The sequence below is a fragment of the Poecilia reticulata genome, linkage group LG9 (assembly GCF_000633615.1).
Source record: "Poecilia reticulata strain Guanapo linkage group LG9, Guppy_female_1.0+MT, whole genome shotgun sequence".
Lineage (NCBI taxonomy): Eukaryota > Metazoa > Chordata > Actinopteri > Cyprinodontiformes > Poeciliidae > Poecilia > Poecilia reticulata.
In genome coordinates this window covers 17694538-17708735 of record NC_024339.1, presented here as the reverse complement: position 1 = coordinate 17708735, position 14198 = coordinate 17694538, and the positions used below count along the sequence as shown (strand labels likewise).

Below are 14198 nucleotides of genomic sequence, written 5' to 3'. Positions count from 1 at the left end.
CCAGTCTTTGGCTCTTGCCACGAGCCTGCAGCTAAGGGAGCATTTTATTTTGGAGGTTTGGCCCAGCCGTCTGTCCCCTCGGTGGTCCTCCTCTCTCAGCAGACTTTTATAGTCGGCGGATGAGGGCGCCTCACCGCCGTTAGACACCCACATACTTTCTCTCTGCGCGTCCATTTGAACGGGACTAGATGATGAGCGCCAAATAAGACGAAACCCGTCCACAGGAAAAAGTTCGCTCCCGACTCACGTTTTTCGGTGATGTGAAAACCTCGAGTGGAGGAGATCTTTACAGGACACGGGCCGAGGGGAAAACTGCAGGATTCGTGCCCGTTGGAGCTTCGCGCTGACCATCAAATGACCAACTTCTGAAAAGTCGTTCTGGGCTGTTCTTGCAGTTTCTCAGCTCGAAACTTCGCAACAAGTAAGTTTGGTCATGTTTTGGAAAAAGTGCACAGCGAGTCGCGGTCGTGCTTTAAATGCTCGTGCACGTCTTGGAAGTATTAATTGCCACACTTTTCTTCTTCGCTTGTTACAAAAATGTTTTCAAGCACTTGTATAAACATGAATGCGGACAACCCTCTGCGGTTTGCAGAGGATAATATCCACTATTAGTGAAAGCATGTGTGTAGGACACTGAACTGGAAGATTAGCCTATTAAATAAGGTTCGACTCTTGCCAGAAGTGACCAGCCATGTGTTGGTTTGATGGATGCAGACTGTTACCTTCTGAAGTGTGTTTACAGTGCCTTGCTCAATTATTCATAGCCTTTCATATAGTTTCACGTTTTGTCACATTTGAATCGCAAACTTCTACGTAGTTTTACGTGATGGATCAACGCAAAATGAGAATGTAAAGAAAATAACACAAGGTTTTCATGGTTGAGATATATACAGGTATATGTTAAAATCCGCTGAGTCAATAAATTGTAGAACCATCTTTGATCATGTACCACGAAAATGTTTGTCCCTCCTTTTTTCTTTTTGCAAAATAGTTGAAGGTCTTGCCACATATCCTCAATTGTAAGTCTGGATTTTAGTTGGGGCCAGCATAAATGGACACATTTCCTTTGTATTTGAGTACATTTTTGAAAACCGCAGTTGGATAATATTGAGAAATTGTTGCAATACTGTTCATGAAATTTGTGATTATGATCTTGATTTTGATCACATTGTATTCTTGTCTCTTTCCCTTTTAAAAAAAAGAATCTTGACCAGCCTCTGTAAGTTATAGCATCTCAACCACAAAAAATTTAAAAAAAATAAAAATATAATGTTTAGTATAATGAATGTGCTTTGTTATATTATTTGGTTATCCAGATTTGCATAGAATATTATGTTTATCTAAATAGCATAGGTACACTGTTAAAACAAAAAAGTAAAGTCTCAAATTTATGGTAAAATACCGCCTCTGTGGTTGCCAGAACTTTACCATATAAGCACGGTAAAGTCTATTTTATATTATACGGTAAAATACTGGCAAACCACAGCTGCCGGTATTTTACTGTAAATTAGAGATGTTTTTTTGTTTGTTTGTTTTTTTTACAGTTTGAAATATTTGAAAAAGACCATTTTTATTATGCGTCTAATGTCTGGCTTTATCCAGACAAATGTCATATTATCTTGCAGGTTGAAGTGCATGCATTCACTTGTTGTTGGAGCCATTTGTGCACGAGAAAATAAGGCTTGTAGTTACACAGCAGCACTCACCAGGCCACCAACGAGTCGTTTAAATAGATGAGGCGAGGAATTTTATGAGACATTTCCTCCATCCGTCTCTGTCTCTGCAAAAGTACATCTGTAACGTTCTACATCTGACGGCTCAGCAACTCTCTGAAACCATTACATTTTACATACGTCCATTTGCGCCTCGCCGCTAGGGAATGGTTGCCAGGACGTAGCGAGAAACAGCTTCTCTAGAGCAAATTAAAGAGGCTGCATACCTGTGTTTTCTTATGGAAACAGGGGATTTCTTTGTTCTCTAGGGTTTAATTCTGAAGGTTTAACCAATGATTGTTCTTAATTTGTACAAAACCCCGAAACCCATTGAAACATTGATTTTTGTTTTTGCTTCTCAGCTGTTTGCTGTGTGCAAAGAACACGGCCTGCAATGGTGCAATTCTCCTGCTGTGTTATAATTTGTGCAGCACATATTTCCTCATCACTGGACTTACTGGGTTTTATGTGTTTAATGCACACATCTTCCTTTTGTCCAGCATATATGCATATGCCCCCGGCCCCTCTTTTCCTCGCTTGCTTTTCATACACACAGACATGCGTGGTGTTTTGCAGATGTGTGACCCAATCCGCTTCCAGCCAAGGCTCATCTCATGCCAGTGTGCTGACTCTAAGTTTTCCACACTCTCTTATGAAATAGGAGTAGGAGACATTAGAACCATCCAGTAGCCAGGCTTGAATGGCTTTGGAGCACACACACGTAGGCGCGTTCAAGTTGAAAATGCACGCATACGGCCATATGGTCTCACAGTGACCACCTATATATCCAAATATAGGTGCACACAGAGGGTCGTAAACATTCGTCGAACAGTCCATAGGCTGAAAGGAGCAGCTGCAGCTTGTAGGTCTTTTGTGTGAGTCAAACAAAAAGCCTAATGTTTATTTTAAAAAAGCAGCTGGTAGGAAAGAAAAAGGGTACATGTTTTTTTTTTTAGATAGAAATCTGAGGTGTGGAGTGCTTTTGCTTTCAACCCACTTAGTCTGATTCTCCTAAAATGAATTGTGCAACATTTAGAAATCACCAGAGTATCCGTGCGTATGTGATTTGATCTCAGTATAAATAAAGGTCCATCTCAGTAAATCAGAATAAATGTTCCAATGAGTTTGTCTTGTCAAATTAAAAGTACCTTTTGAAACTTCATTAAGCCTACTTTTCTGTGTTAAAATATTTATTGACCTCATGTAATATTGTCTTAATCTTAAATGGCCTGTTTTCATTAGCCGAAAGTGGAAAATCATCATGATTAAGTGGAAGAAAGGATTCAAAACATCAAGTCTGTTCGTAATTAATTTACATAATGTGTTTCACTTTGTGAATTCAGTCGCTGAAATAAATATTCTAATTTATTAAATGCTTACCCCCTCCACACGGTGTTGCTTGTGGTGATGCTTCAGCAGGGACAGGGAAGGAGGCCACAGTCGATGGGAAGTTAAATCATCTTGTCGCAGGACCACAACCCTAAACTTGTAGTTGGAGATACTATGGACCAGTTTAGATCGAAGCATTTTGCTGTGTCAGAGTGGCCCCAAGTTCAGTCATCAGTTTAATTAAGACTCTGTGACAACAACTGATACTTGCCCTTCACGGATGCTTTTGAACAATCTGACGGACGCTATAAGATATATTTCTCTGAAAATAATAGCTTCCCCCACCTCTCTTTTTTATAAATAACGAAAAAATGAGAGGTGAAATGACACGCACTGAGGTCGGCCTAGCATGTCCTTTAGAAAGCGTGAGCTACTTGATACAAAATCAAGCAAGACCAGCAATGCATCACCAGTGTCTGTGTCTATCTTACAAACAGATGCCGGTACATCTAACACACTGGTCATTGTTGATGTCAGCAGATCAACTGAAACTCTGTGGTTTTACAGTTTTACGCAGCATTGATGTAACAGCAAAGCCTCTGCCATCTTCAGGCGTACTTGCCCCCTGCCTTTTTGGTGCTGGTTTTACAGAAATGTCAGCTGTTTACAAGTATTTACAAGTAAACATTTTGAGGGCCTGTTTTAAATGCACTGAAATATTTGCTCTCAATTTTATTTTTATACTCAATTTCTACCTTTTAGATTAATTCTCTCAGTTCTTCATCGCATATACTTTGAAGGACCGTTTTACAAAATGATCGTTTATGCTGCCCTCGCTTATGGCAACATAAACGAGGGCAACATTTTGACCAAAAACAACAAATACGGTCAGAACATGGGATTTCTTGATTTGAATTGTAGGGAAGTGAACGGTTGAGCATAGAGCTGCATGAAGAGAGTGAGAAATCGGTGATAACGAATAGGCTAAAAGACAAGTATAGATGTTGGCAAAATGTTAGGGATTAGTTGATGCCTATTTGTGCTTGATATAATTTAAGCCAAGAGTGTGAAGTAGCTACACTGCAGAATAAGCTGCCTGCTCAGCCAAACTGAAAAATTACCCTGCCTATAAATAACAGAAGATTCTGTAAAGATTGTCATTTTAATTTCAATGCTTGTCTCGTTAGAGACAAACAGGCCAGGTGAGAAGGTGAAGAGGTCAAAGGAATGTTTTACTTATTTAATTAGAGTGTATTGATGAGTTTGTGTTGTTTGGATAATTTTGTTTTGATCTATGACATCAGCAAGTATATTTTAAATGTATTTTTCTGAAAAGCGGCATTAAGCTATTATAATAGGATGCTGATCAAGCTGTCGTTATCTGTGTTTGGTGAAAAACACAGAATATTTTCTCTTCCATGTAAACAATTCACACCTCAGCTTTTTTCTAATTTTGTGGGATTGACGAGTTTGACTTTTTTTCAGCCTGACAACCAAAATGTCCTACTTCTCGTCCAAGATTTCACCCATTTAAGAGGCTTTATTTCATCCTATTTAAATGACCTTCATCCCATAATTACATTTAAATGCAGTTCTAACAGGCTTTACTCAAACCTCAAATAGCTTGAGGTTTTGAAATGTTGGCTTCACTGGACTGGTAATAGAGTAATTAACAAGGTCATTCAAAATTAGTTCATATATTTTCTATCAATACAGCAAGATCTGATGACAAACTTTGAGCTTCACATGTCACCGTGTACATAATAATTCTCTGTTCAGTATCTTCCTTTTTTTGGTACGTGTGTGCATATTGTAATTTTCTACTTCCATTACCCCAAACATTAAAGCGATGATGATTTATAAGATAGCAAGTTGCTATCTTATAAATTTAGGTGTAATCATTGACAGTTGCAACTTGCTATATTGCACACTGCCTAACCACACGTTTTGCTGACATTTTGTGCCTGAGTTTGGAATATCTAACTTTGACAGTGACATGTCAATGTCTCTTATGATGCACAGCATTACTGCATTAACAATTCAAAGTTTCCCCCTTCTGCTTAAGTAGAATGCAGGGGGAGTTCTTCTCTTTTCAAGAAACAAGAAAAGAAGTCCAGAACCTTCGTCTTACGCACTTGGCATCATCTTGCACTGGACGAATGAGAATATACACCAACGACTTCTAGTTTTACAATGTAAAAAAATGAAGGTGTAGTCTCGTCAATGACTACGCCTAAATGGATTTAAAATAAAAAAAATGTATCATACCGAGATATAATACTTACAGCTACGCTCCTCATGCGTATAACTAATTAAAAGTCCATTCCCATGTCATTTTATTTCTGTGTACTCAGATATTTGAAAAGAGTTCATTATGCACAGCTTGCAGCTTACATGTGCCCTCTGTTCTCTTTAGAGGAACCTCACATTGAACTCAGGCTTGCAACATTGCTCTTTGGGTGTGTTTGTGGTTATGTGTGCTTTTATTCTGTTTTTATTCAGTTAAGAGAATCTAGCAGAGATTGAATGACCTCTCTCCCCCTGACCTTTTGATTTTCTTTGCTTTCACCCTTGTACCACCATCCTATTTATTCCTGACTCCCTCACCACCACACCTCTCATCCGATTTGGAACAAACAGAGATGATTAATAGAAATTTGAGGAAACATGGCAGAAGCATGTTATTGGCAGCGAGGTGACAAGTCAAAGTGTGCACAACGCCTGTGTATGTATGTATGTGTGTGTGTGTGATAGTGATGTGCTCATGTTGCATACATGCGTGCATGTGTGTTTTGGGAAAAGGGTTGACCTCATAAGTTTACCAAGGGAACCCAGGAGACTTGTGCTGAGCCTCCCTCTTTTCTTATTGGACCCTGCTGCTCTTAGAAGTCTGGGAACTTGTCATTGGCCTAAAGAGTTAGGGAAATGAGGGATAAATGTACCGCCCTGGCAGGGCTTTCGCAGACACTTTCACAGGATTAACATGAGGTGAAACGTCAGAGTGAAGTAGCTCTTTGGGGTTAATTTAGTTTGGTTCTTCCACTCACAACAGACTTAGAAAGAAGAGACAATGCAGACACAGAGAAAAATGGTTTGATCATCCTAATTGCCCTAATGGCGGTGCTTCAACTAGAAGATTAAGAGAATAATTGCTTGAAGCATAAGTGAGGGGGAGACTAAATTATTCTAAAGAGACGAAGTAGACCAACGCAGAAACTGAGCAACATGTGAAGTAAGTGGGATATTCTACCCAGTCCAGATGAGCCTGCTGCTTGACAGCTTTCTGCCATGAATTCCTGCATTGTATAACTTGGCCTTCTGTGGTCTCTCGACACATGGAATTTAGACACACACACACAGGCACACACACACTTCAGCCTGAAAGTTTAAGGTAAAGAATAAAGTTGTTGCCTAGTACCCAGAACTTTGATTCACTGTGAAAGTCTGAACATTCCTGCCAACATTTATTTTCAGTTGTTGTTTAATGTGCCTAATGTCTATTTTTTTCCCCCCACAGGTTGGATAAAACCTTTTTTTATTTTTATTTTTTGGATGACTTAGAATTACATTGCTGGTTAAATCATGTAAAAGATATCCAATGAGCAGGAGGACATAAGATTAAGACGAAAGCTTGTAGTGTCAGCCAGCTTCCGAGTTGGGAAAAACACATGTAGAGGCATAAACTCCACATTCAGGGTAGCTGGCTGCCCAGCAAACGTGCAGCACAGCTGTAAATAGCTAAGGGTGTGGACTGAAGGCTTGGCCTATATTTAGAGGTTGGACTTAACTTCTAGAAGTTGTCCACCAGAACATTCTGAATGACCAGGGAGAGTTGTCTGGTGTTTTACAATATCTAACAACTTTTTTTGGGAAAAAAAAAAAAATCAGTTTTGTTGAAACGAATATCATGGGGAGTTGACAGTGTTTACAACAAGTGTGTATTACCCTGTAGATTTGTTTCTTTATTGCGGCATGATGGCAGTCAAAAGACACACAACCCCTTTTACACTAAAAGAGAGACTAACGCTATGAAAACTTATTAAAATTAGTCTAAAAATATAGGTTTGGTTGTACTTGCAATGTGTCATCCTAGAACAAATAGAGTAAAACTGTCTTCTAATTTTTAATTGTCCTATTCTTAGCTTTGGTCCACTAAGACTGCAAACAATTACACATTGCTAACGGCGATGTGTTTTGGTCATTTCAGCCTTGTGACCATTTTTTACCTTTGCAGTTTTACTCATTTCAAAAAGGACATTGGATGTTTTATTTATTTATTTTATTATTTTTTACCATTAATATCCACAGTGGGGATGTTTTGTGCCTACATTTGACCAACTTTGAGTGTCAGTATTTTAAAAATAATATTATCTGTCTATTACATTCATTGTCTTGCTTTTCTCAACTGGTATTGATTTATGACGAGCTTCAACTATTTAAGTTGGATGGTCTTCTTGACATAACACTCATCTTTAGCTCCACTACCAATATTGGGTATAATAAAAAAAATATCCAAAAAAATAATATTAAACTGAACTGTACATTAGATGTGAACATTTTTTGGAGATGTACCAACCAGACATTTCTTAACCAAGACCTTGAGATCTGAGTTGCTGATTTGGATTTTTAACTCTTTATTTTTTTCTTTCCTCTTTGAACTGCAGAGCATTTATTAGAGCCTATCGAGGAAAAACAAACAGAATATGATCTACTGATATTTTTTGTCTCCATTCTTGATCAGGATTACTGAACAACTACGTCTGCTTGATATGTAATTGCGATACTACTGACACATTGAATGTTATTGTTAACATCCAGAAACTTTGAGCATTCACACAACACTGGAAGGCAACAGACTTAGTAAAAGTATTATCTTTTACTAAGATAATATTCATTTATAAATCACATGGAGAATTTTTGCCAAGACTTGAAAATTGCTGTTCATTCCAATGCCTCATCTAATCTAACTGGTCAAAATGTTTTGCAAAGAGGAATGGGCAAAAGTTTTAGTTTATACATATTTGAAAACTTGCATGATCTCAGCTCTGCAAGGTGTGACCCCTGAAGGCTCAATGTAAATGGACATCATACTTTTCAAGGAATTTGGGGATTTAACTTTTATTTATTTTTTAAAACTTCTTATCACTTTCCTTCAATTTCATAGCCATGGGCTGCTTTGAACATTGAAGTCTGTGTTTATTTTTGACAAAATATGAATCATTAACTTTCCTGTTAAGGTAAAAAAAAAAAAAACACACACACACACACGTTTAATTAGGAATTTCAAAAAACAGCATCATAGATTAGTCTTTTAAATTCTGAAGAAACAAAAGCCAATACTTTTACTCCTGTTGGGCTACACCAGCTAAAAATAAAATTAAAAAGGCAACCACAATTTGCAATCTCAGGGAAGCAGAAAGAGAGCAAGTGGGAGAAGGAAGGTTAGTTTCACATAGACGTGTCATCGTAATGTTTAACTGATATTTACAATCACTGTGTTTGTCCCTCTCTTATTCAATCCCCTCTCTCTCTTTCCAGCATCATGGCTGTCTTGCTCTCCTCCAACCTTTGTCTCATACTCCTGGTTTCTGCTTTGGATTGGCTGCCCACTCCTGCATCTGCATTTCTCATTGACTGGGACCGCACAACATCATCAGGTGAGTTACTGGTGTTTCAGCTTAGATACTCGGGAGGAAATGGTACGATGTCGGAACGAATTGTTCCTCAGTCAGTTCATCAGATTGTCAATGTGTGCTCTATCAAATATTAACTAATGAGATTCGATTTTGTGCTCAACGTGCTGTTGACACCTGCTATCAAACCTTATGTCAGACATCAGTTGCAGAATGGTGTGTTTGCTCGGATGCATGTGGAAAGGTTCACTGTTGAGCAAACGTTGCACTTTCCCGACTTGTTGGTGATCAATAGTGCTAGGGTAAACATATGGTTGGAGGTGTGCTGTCAAAGTCCAGGGACAGAGCAATGCACGATGTTCAGCCAACTAATCTAGTTGTCACTGGATCATTTAAAATAATTAGGTTAAAGAATGCTTGGGCTGGCTGGAGATGCGGACCAGATTTTATGTATTTTTCCACTTTCCATCTTTAAAGCCACAAAACTGTTACAATAAAAAATTTTAAATGAATGGTGAACTGAGTTTTATGGATTTTTAAAACTGAAAGTGCAACATGAACAGAAAAGGAGCAGTGGGTCTCAGAAGTGGCAAGACTCTTGTTGAAATACCTTTACATAGAATTTGATGACCTTCGAATAATGTTTAGTTATTGTTTCCAGACTATCTACATTTAGCTAAAGGCCATGTTTTCATAAAGGTTTCAAAAGATCTTATGTTGCAAGGATCTCACTCAAGAGAAGGACTCAAAGTATTCCACATCATTACCTGCATACCACGGGACAGTGAAGACAGTTACCAATATTTTCGGAATAATAAGGACAAAAGCCACGTAATGTCCAGTGGACCTTTTTTCCAAAATCATTGAAAAAGCAGGAACTGATCGGCACTGGAGGAACTTCCAACAAGGATGTTTTGTCATCTGCATGTGACTGAATATGAAAGCAAGTTCTCAGACTTTGAGTTGTCCTCAATGACTGATAAATTTGAAAAACCTTTGCAAGGCTCACTTCACAAATATTGCCACATCAAGATGTGGGACGATGACAGATTTCCACCAAAGGAGACTGAATGGTGAAAATGAATCCAAAAGTACTTTGCTATATAACTGGGGCTGTTGCAATAACAGCTTAATTTTTCAGTTAAGTTTTACTGTATAAATATTACATTACATGTGGAAATCGTGATTGAAAGGATTTACCATTATCTCATTTTGTTGACATTACCAACTGCTATCTGCCCCTGGCAGCTAAAGCAGCTTCAGTTGAAATTGGGTAAAACACTAGAACTTTGGCAGCACTTGTTTATTTAAGCTCCACCTTTGCCAGAACTGCAGTTCTCACAGCCAAGTAGCGGCAACTGCAAAATATAAATCTGTTCAAGGGTGTCTGTATTACTTTCTCGTATGGAAATGGAGTTGGCAGCTGTTTCTGACTCGTTAGATACAAAGCTTACTTGTTCAAGAAGGATTACCAACCAGTTTCTCTTTTAACCTGTTTCATTCAAGAATCTGGTCCATTTACTTGATTTGCTCATATTGCTAAAAAAATACAGCCTTTAAATCTTCCTTTTAAACTAAAATCTGGAAAATCCTTTTACAAGTAAAATCTAATCTTTTTCTTAATGAATAGATTTCTCTGTTTGCCTCAGAAATAATCCATCCATCCATTTTCTTACACCCTTGTCCCTCAGTGGGGTCGGGAGGGGTGCTGGTGCCTATCTCCAGCTAATGTTCTGGGTGAGAGGCAGGCTTCACCCTGGAAAGGTTGCCAGTCTGTCGCAGGGCAACACAGAGACACACAGGACAAACAACCATGCACACACTCACACCTAGGGACAATTTAAAGAGACCAATTAACCTGACAGTCATGTTTTTGGACTGTGGGAGGAAACCGGAGTACCCGGAGAAAACCCACGCATGCACAGGGAGAACATGCAAACTCCATGCAGAAAGACCGGGGCTGGGAATCGAACCCAGAACCTTCTTGCTGCAAGGCAACAGCTCTACCAACTGTGCCACTGTGCAGCCCCCTCAGAAATAATGTGAGGCTTTTTAGTTATTTTACATGTTAGATTCATTCTGCCAAAGATAAACACAGAGCTTTATCTTACACTGAAGGATCAGCATTTCCTTTGAGTAAATAGCATCGACAGAATTTAGCAGCTAAACAAAAGTTGTTCTTTGAACGGGCATTCAGAGAAGTCAGGGAGAATATCATTAGGCGACATCTGATCATTGATTTTATTGATTTGTGCTCATCACGTGTAAATGATTTCTCATTTTGCTGCTGAAACATCTGTCTGGTGTTCCCTTTTGGAAAGAGCACACAAGTGTCAAGAGAAAGCATGTGTCATTAAAAGTTACAGAAAGCTATAGCATGCCACAAGGGTTGTTAATGTTATTAATAGGTTAGTGCTGTTGGCAACACAGTGCAATTTAGTTATTTTGTTTTTTTATGTTGAGCTATTACAATGTTGTGTTTTGTAGTAGTGTTTTCTGGTTTGTAAATCTAAATCTAGTTGTGTTGGTGGACACAAAGAGGTCTTTTTTTTTATTGGTGATTTGGTCATATTTTGCATGGCAGCGTCTGACAAGAAAACAACTCTTTACCAGTACACTTCTTTGTTCTTTGTGTGGGTTTAGTGAAAAACAGCTGCAGACATGCCGCTGGAATCCAGTGGAGATATCCAGAGCACATTTAGTCTTCTTATGCACTCTATAATTCAGCTCCTGAGTGGGACACCCTTTCATAAGTGTGTTTTTATCATTATTACAATTTGCTGACAGATACAGTTCACTTTTCTCATAGTTCCCAGCAGGGGTAAAAAAAAAACAACAACAAAAACTGCACTGTGTTGGTCTTCCTGCAGATTTTGCTCAAAGAAACTAAGCTGTTCCCCGTTCCAAAGGGTTCCTGATTGCAGGTTGTTACAGTAATTCAGGATGGACCAAGTGAAACACTGTAGAAATGAATATAATTTTACAGCTTCCCTATTAGTATTTATGTTAAATGGCTTGGGTTAGGTAAGGCGTAACATATTTCAACAGTGATTAGAAAGTATAAAAATTCAAATAATTACATCAGTTGATGATGTTTATTTCTTCTGCCACCTGGTCTATAAAAAGAAACACAAAAAAACGCCCAAATATTAAAAATTAGTCAATAACTTATGTATTTTCCACACACATAGTACTACTTCACAGCACAGTCAAGCAACTATGTTATCTTCAGTTGTTATAAAAATAATTGCTGTATATCAAAGGTAGCTTAACATTCTCTAAAACAGACTGCTGATGGCTTGACCGGCCCACCTCCTTCCAAATTGTTTCCAGAGAGCACTGCAGTAATGCAGTCCTGGTCTTCCTCAACAACCGTTAAAACATTTGTAAACACAAAGCAGCCGGCGATAGCAAGAACAAACACAGACAGCCTACGTCTTTTTCAAACTACCAGAGCAGCATCCTATCCTGACATTCATTTACGGCCTTCAGGTTCACTCTCTCTTTCTCTCTCTGTGTCTGTCTCTCTCTCTCTATCGCTTCCTCCACATATGTGTATGTCTGCATAAAACCTTTTTTTGTCTCACCTGTCAACCAAAGTGGTTTTCCTGGGAATGTGCCTCTTGTTGTATCAGCCACAAAACAAGCAAAGAGTAGATATTTGGAGATGCTTCTATGCAGTTAAAGGTTTACCAGAGTAATTATAGGCAGTGTTCGTCTCCGTCTTCACAGTCTACTTTTTTTTTTTTCCTTAGTGTGTCTTCCCTGATCTTTTCTTGTCTGAGTGTCTCAGGAAGATTCACAGACTGGTCCCACTGAGTGGGGCTGTGGTCTTGGCAACATTGGTGGTAATCAGTGGTTGCTGTGCAGAAGTTTTGGTTTGGTGTTTCTTGTTCGTTCACAAAAACCTTCCGTTACATCTGCTTCAAGAACGAGCCATGAGTGTGAAGAACAAACACATCGAAATGGCCAGGAAAACACATAATATATGAGAAAGTTTCAAATCAACAATCCAGTTTAGAAGATAATACTTATGGGAAAAAAACAAACTAATTAAATAGAAGTCATTAATAGGTAATAAAATGTTGTTGATAAGCTAAACACAAGTTTTCTTAAGCAGTGTGGGACATTATGGATTACAAGTAAGCAATTTAATAAATTGCTACTTGACAAAATTTATGTACAACTATATTTACAACACTATTTGAGAGTGGCAGTATGTAAGAGTGCACCTTTAAAGTTAAGTTAAAAATATAGTATATGGTTCTGTGACAGAGTGGCGACCTGTCCAGGGTGTACCCTGCCTCTCGCCCGAAACGTCCAAAATTGTCATTACTTTGTTGTAATGTCTGTCCTTGAAAACATTTCCTTGATGCCACCTGAAGGCAGATTTTTGGATCTTTACAGCCTTAACTGACCAGTACAAAGACACCAAAAGAGTACTCTAACACAGTGGTCCCCAACCTTTTACCTTTTTACCGCGGACCGGTCAAGACTTGGAAAATTTTGCTGCGGCCCATGGGGGGAGGGGAGCCTGGGGGCGTTGTTGGTGGTGTTGGTGTTCCCGCTAAATCCTGAATATACCCAATTTCTGTTGTCTTGTTGGAGTTTTTATCGCAACCTGTGGGGTTTTTCCTGTCTGGGAACGAGAATACGACCTGCTGAATGTGACAGGTAGCCAATCAAAAAGCGCGGTGACGTAAGAACAGAGGGGAATCCCAAACAGCTGATATATGAGCAATTGAGTCCGGTGGATATCGGAGATGATATGTGGAAATGTTTATTATTAAATCTAAAGGTCATTATTATGTTTATTCAGTTAAAAATGTTAACTATGAAAAAACATAGTCACCTCCAAATCATAGTGCAGCAAATAGAGCGGCTGCTCCTGTTGTCTTTTACCCACCGCCTTTTCTTTTTGTTACGTCTTTTATCTCTTAAAATGACTCCACAAACTATCACTATTGCTTCTACATTGTTATCCGTGTTTGGTTATTCTAAATTCCCGCTATGTTGGGGGGTTTTACTGGATTATCCTCTGGAATCGGGRTGTTCGTGACTGGAATCGGTTCGTGTTGCTCCTGCCTTGGACACACGAACCGATCGAACCTGTTGTACTTTTATCAGCTCTGTGATCACAAAGGTTTGGAGAATCGGCCGACAATCCTTAAATCTTGCCATCTAAACCAGACTTAAGACTCACAAGCTCTACTTATCTCCTCTCGACCACTGCCCAAACGCTCTGATTCTGGTCGCTATGGTAACATTTATATATTCCTTCAAAATAAGATACACCGCATGTGACGCAGAGCGGCTTGTAATGTGGGACTCACCTACCGGTCCGGGATAAATCCATTCTCTTGTCTCTTCTCTGGGCCTTTTCCCCTTTGCAAAGAAACTTTCCAAAGACATCTGATCTGTTTCTTACTCATTTTGCTGCTTGTGGCCYCAGTGTTGGCGCGCAAGTAACCGAGAGAATCTGGTTAAAGGATTTTCAAAATAAAATATCCTCCAGACTCAAATA

General features: G+C 38.9%; 1 protein-coding gene across 1 annotated transcript in view; it reads left to right on the top strand.

Moving 5' to 3' along the window:
• Nucleotides 1-104: 104 nt before the first annotated feature.
• The window catches only part of ghra (growth hormone receptor a), a 31770-nt gene continuing 17676 nt past the window's right edge, over nucleotides 105-14198 (top strand). The window contains exons 1-2 of the mRNA XM_008418329.2: nucleotides 105-421; nucleotides 8580-8698. Coding sequence (XP_008416551.1) covers nucleotides 8584-8698 — 115 coding nt within the window. The 5' untranslated portion in view covers nucleotides 105-421; nucleotides 8580-8583. The remainder of the gene's footprint in view (nucleotides 422-8579; nucleotides 8699-14198) is intronic.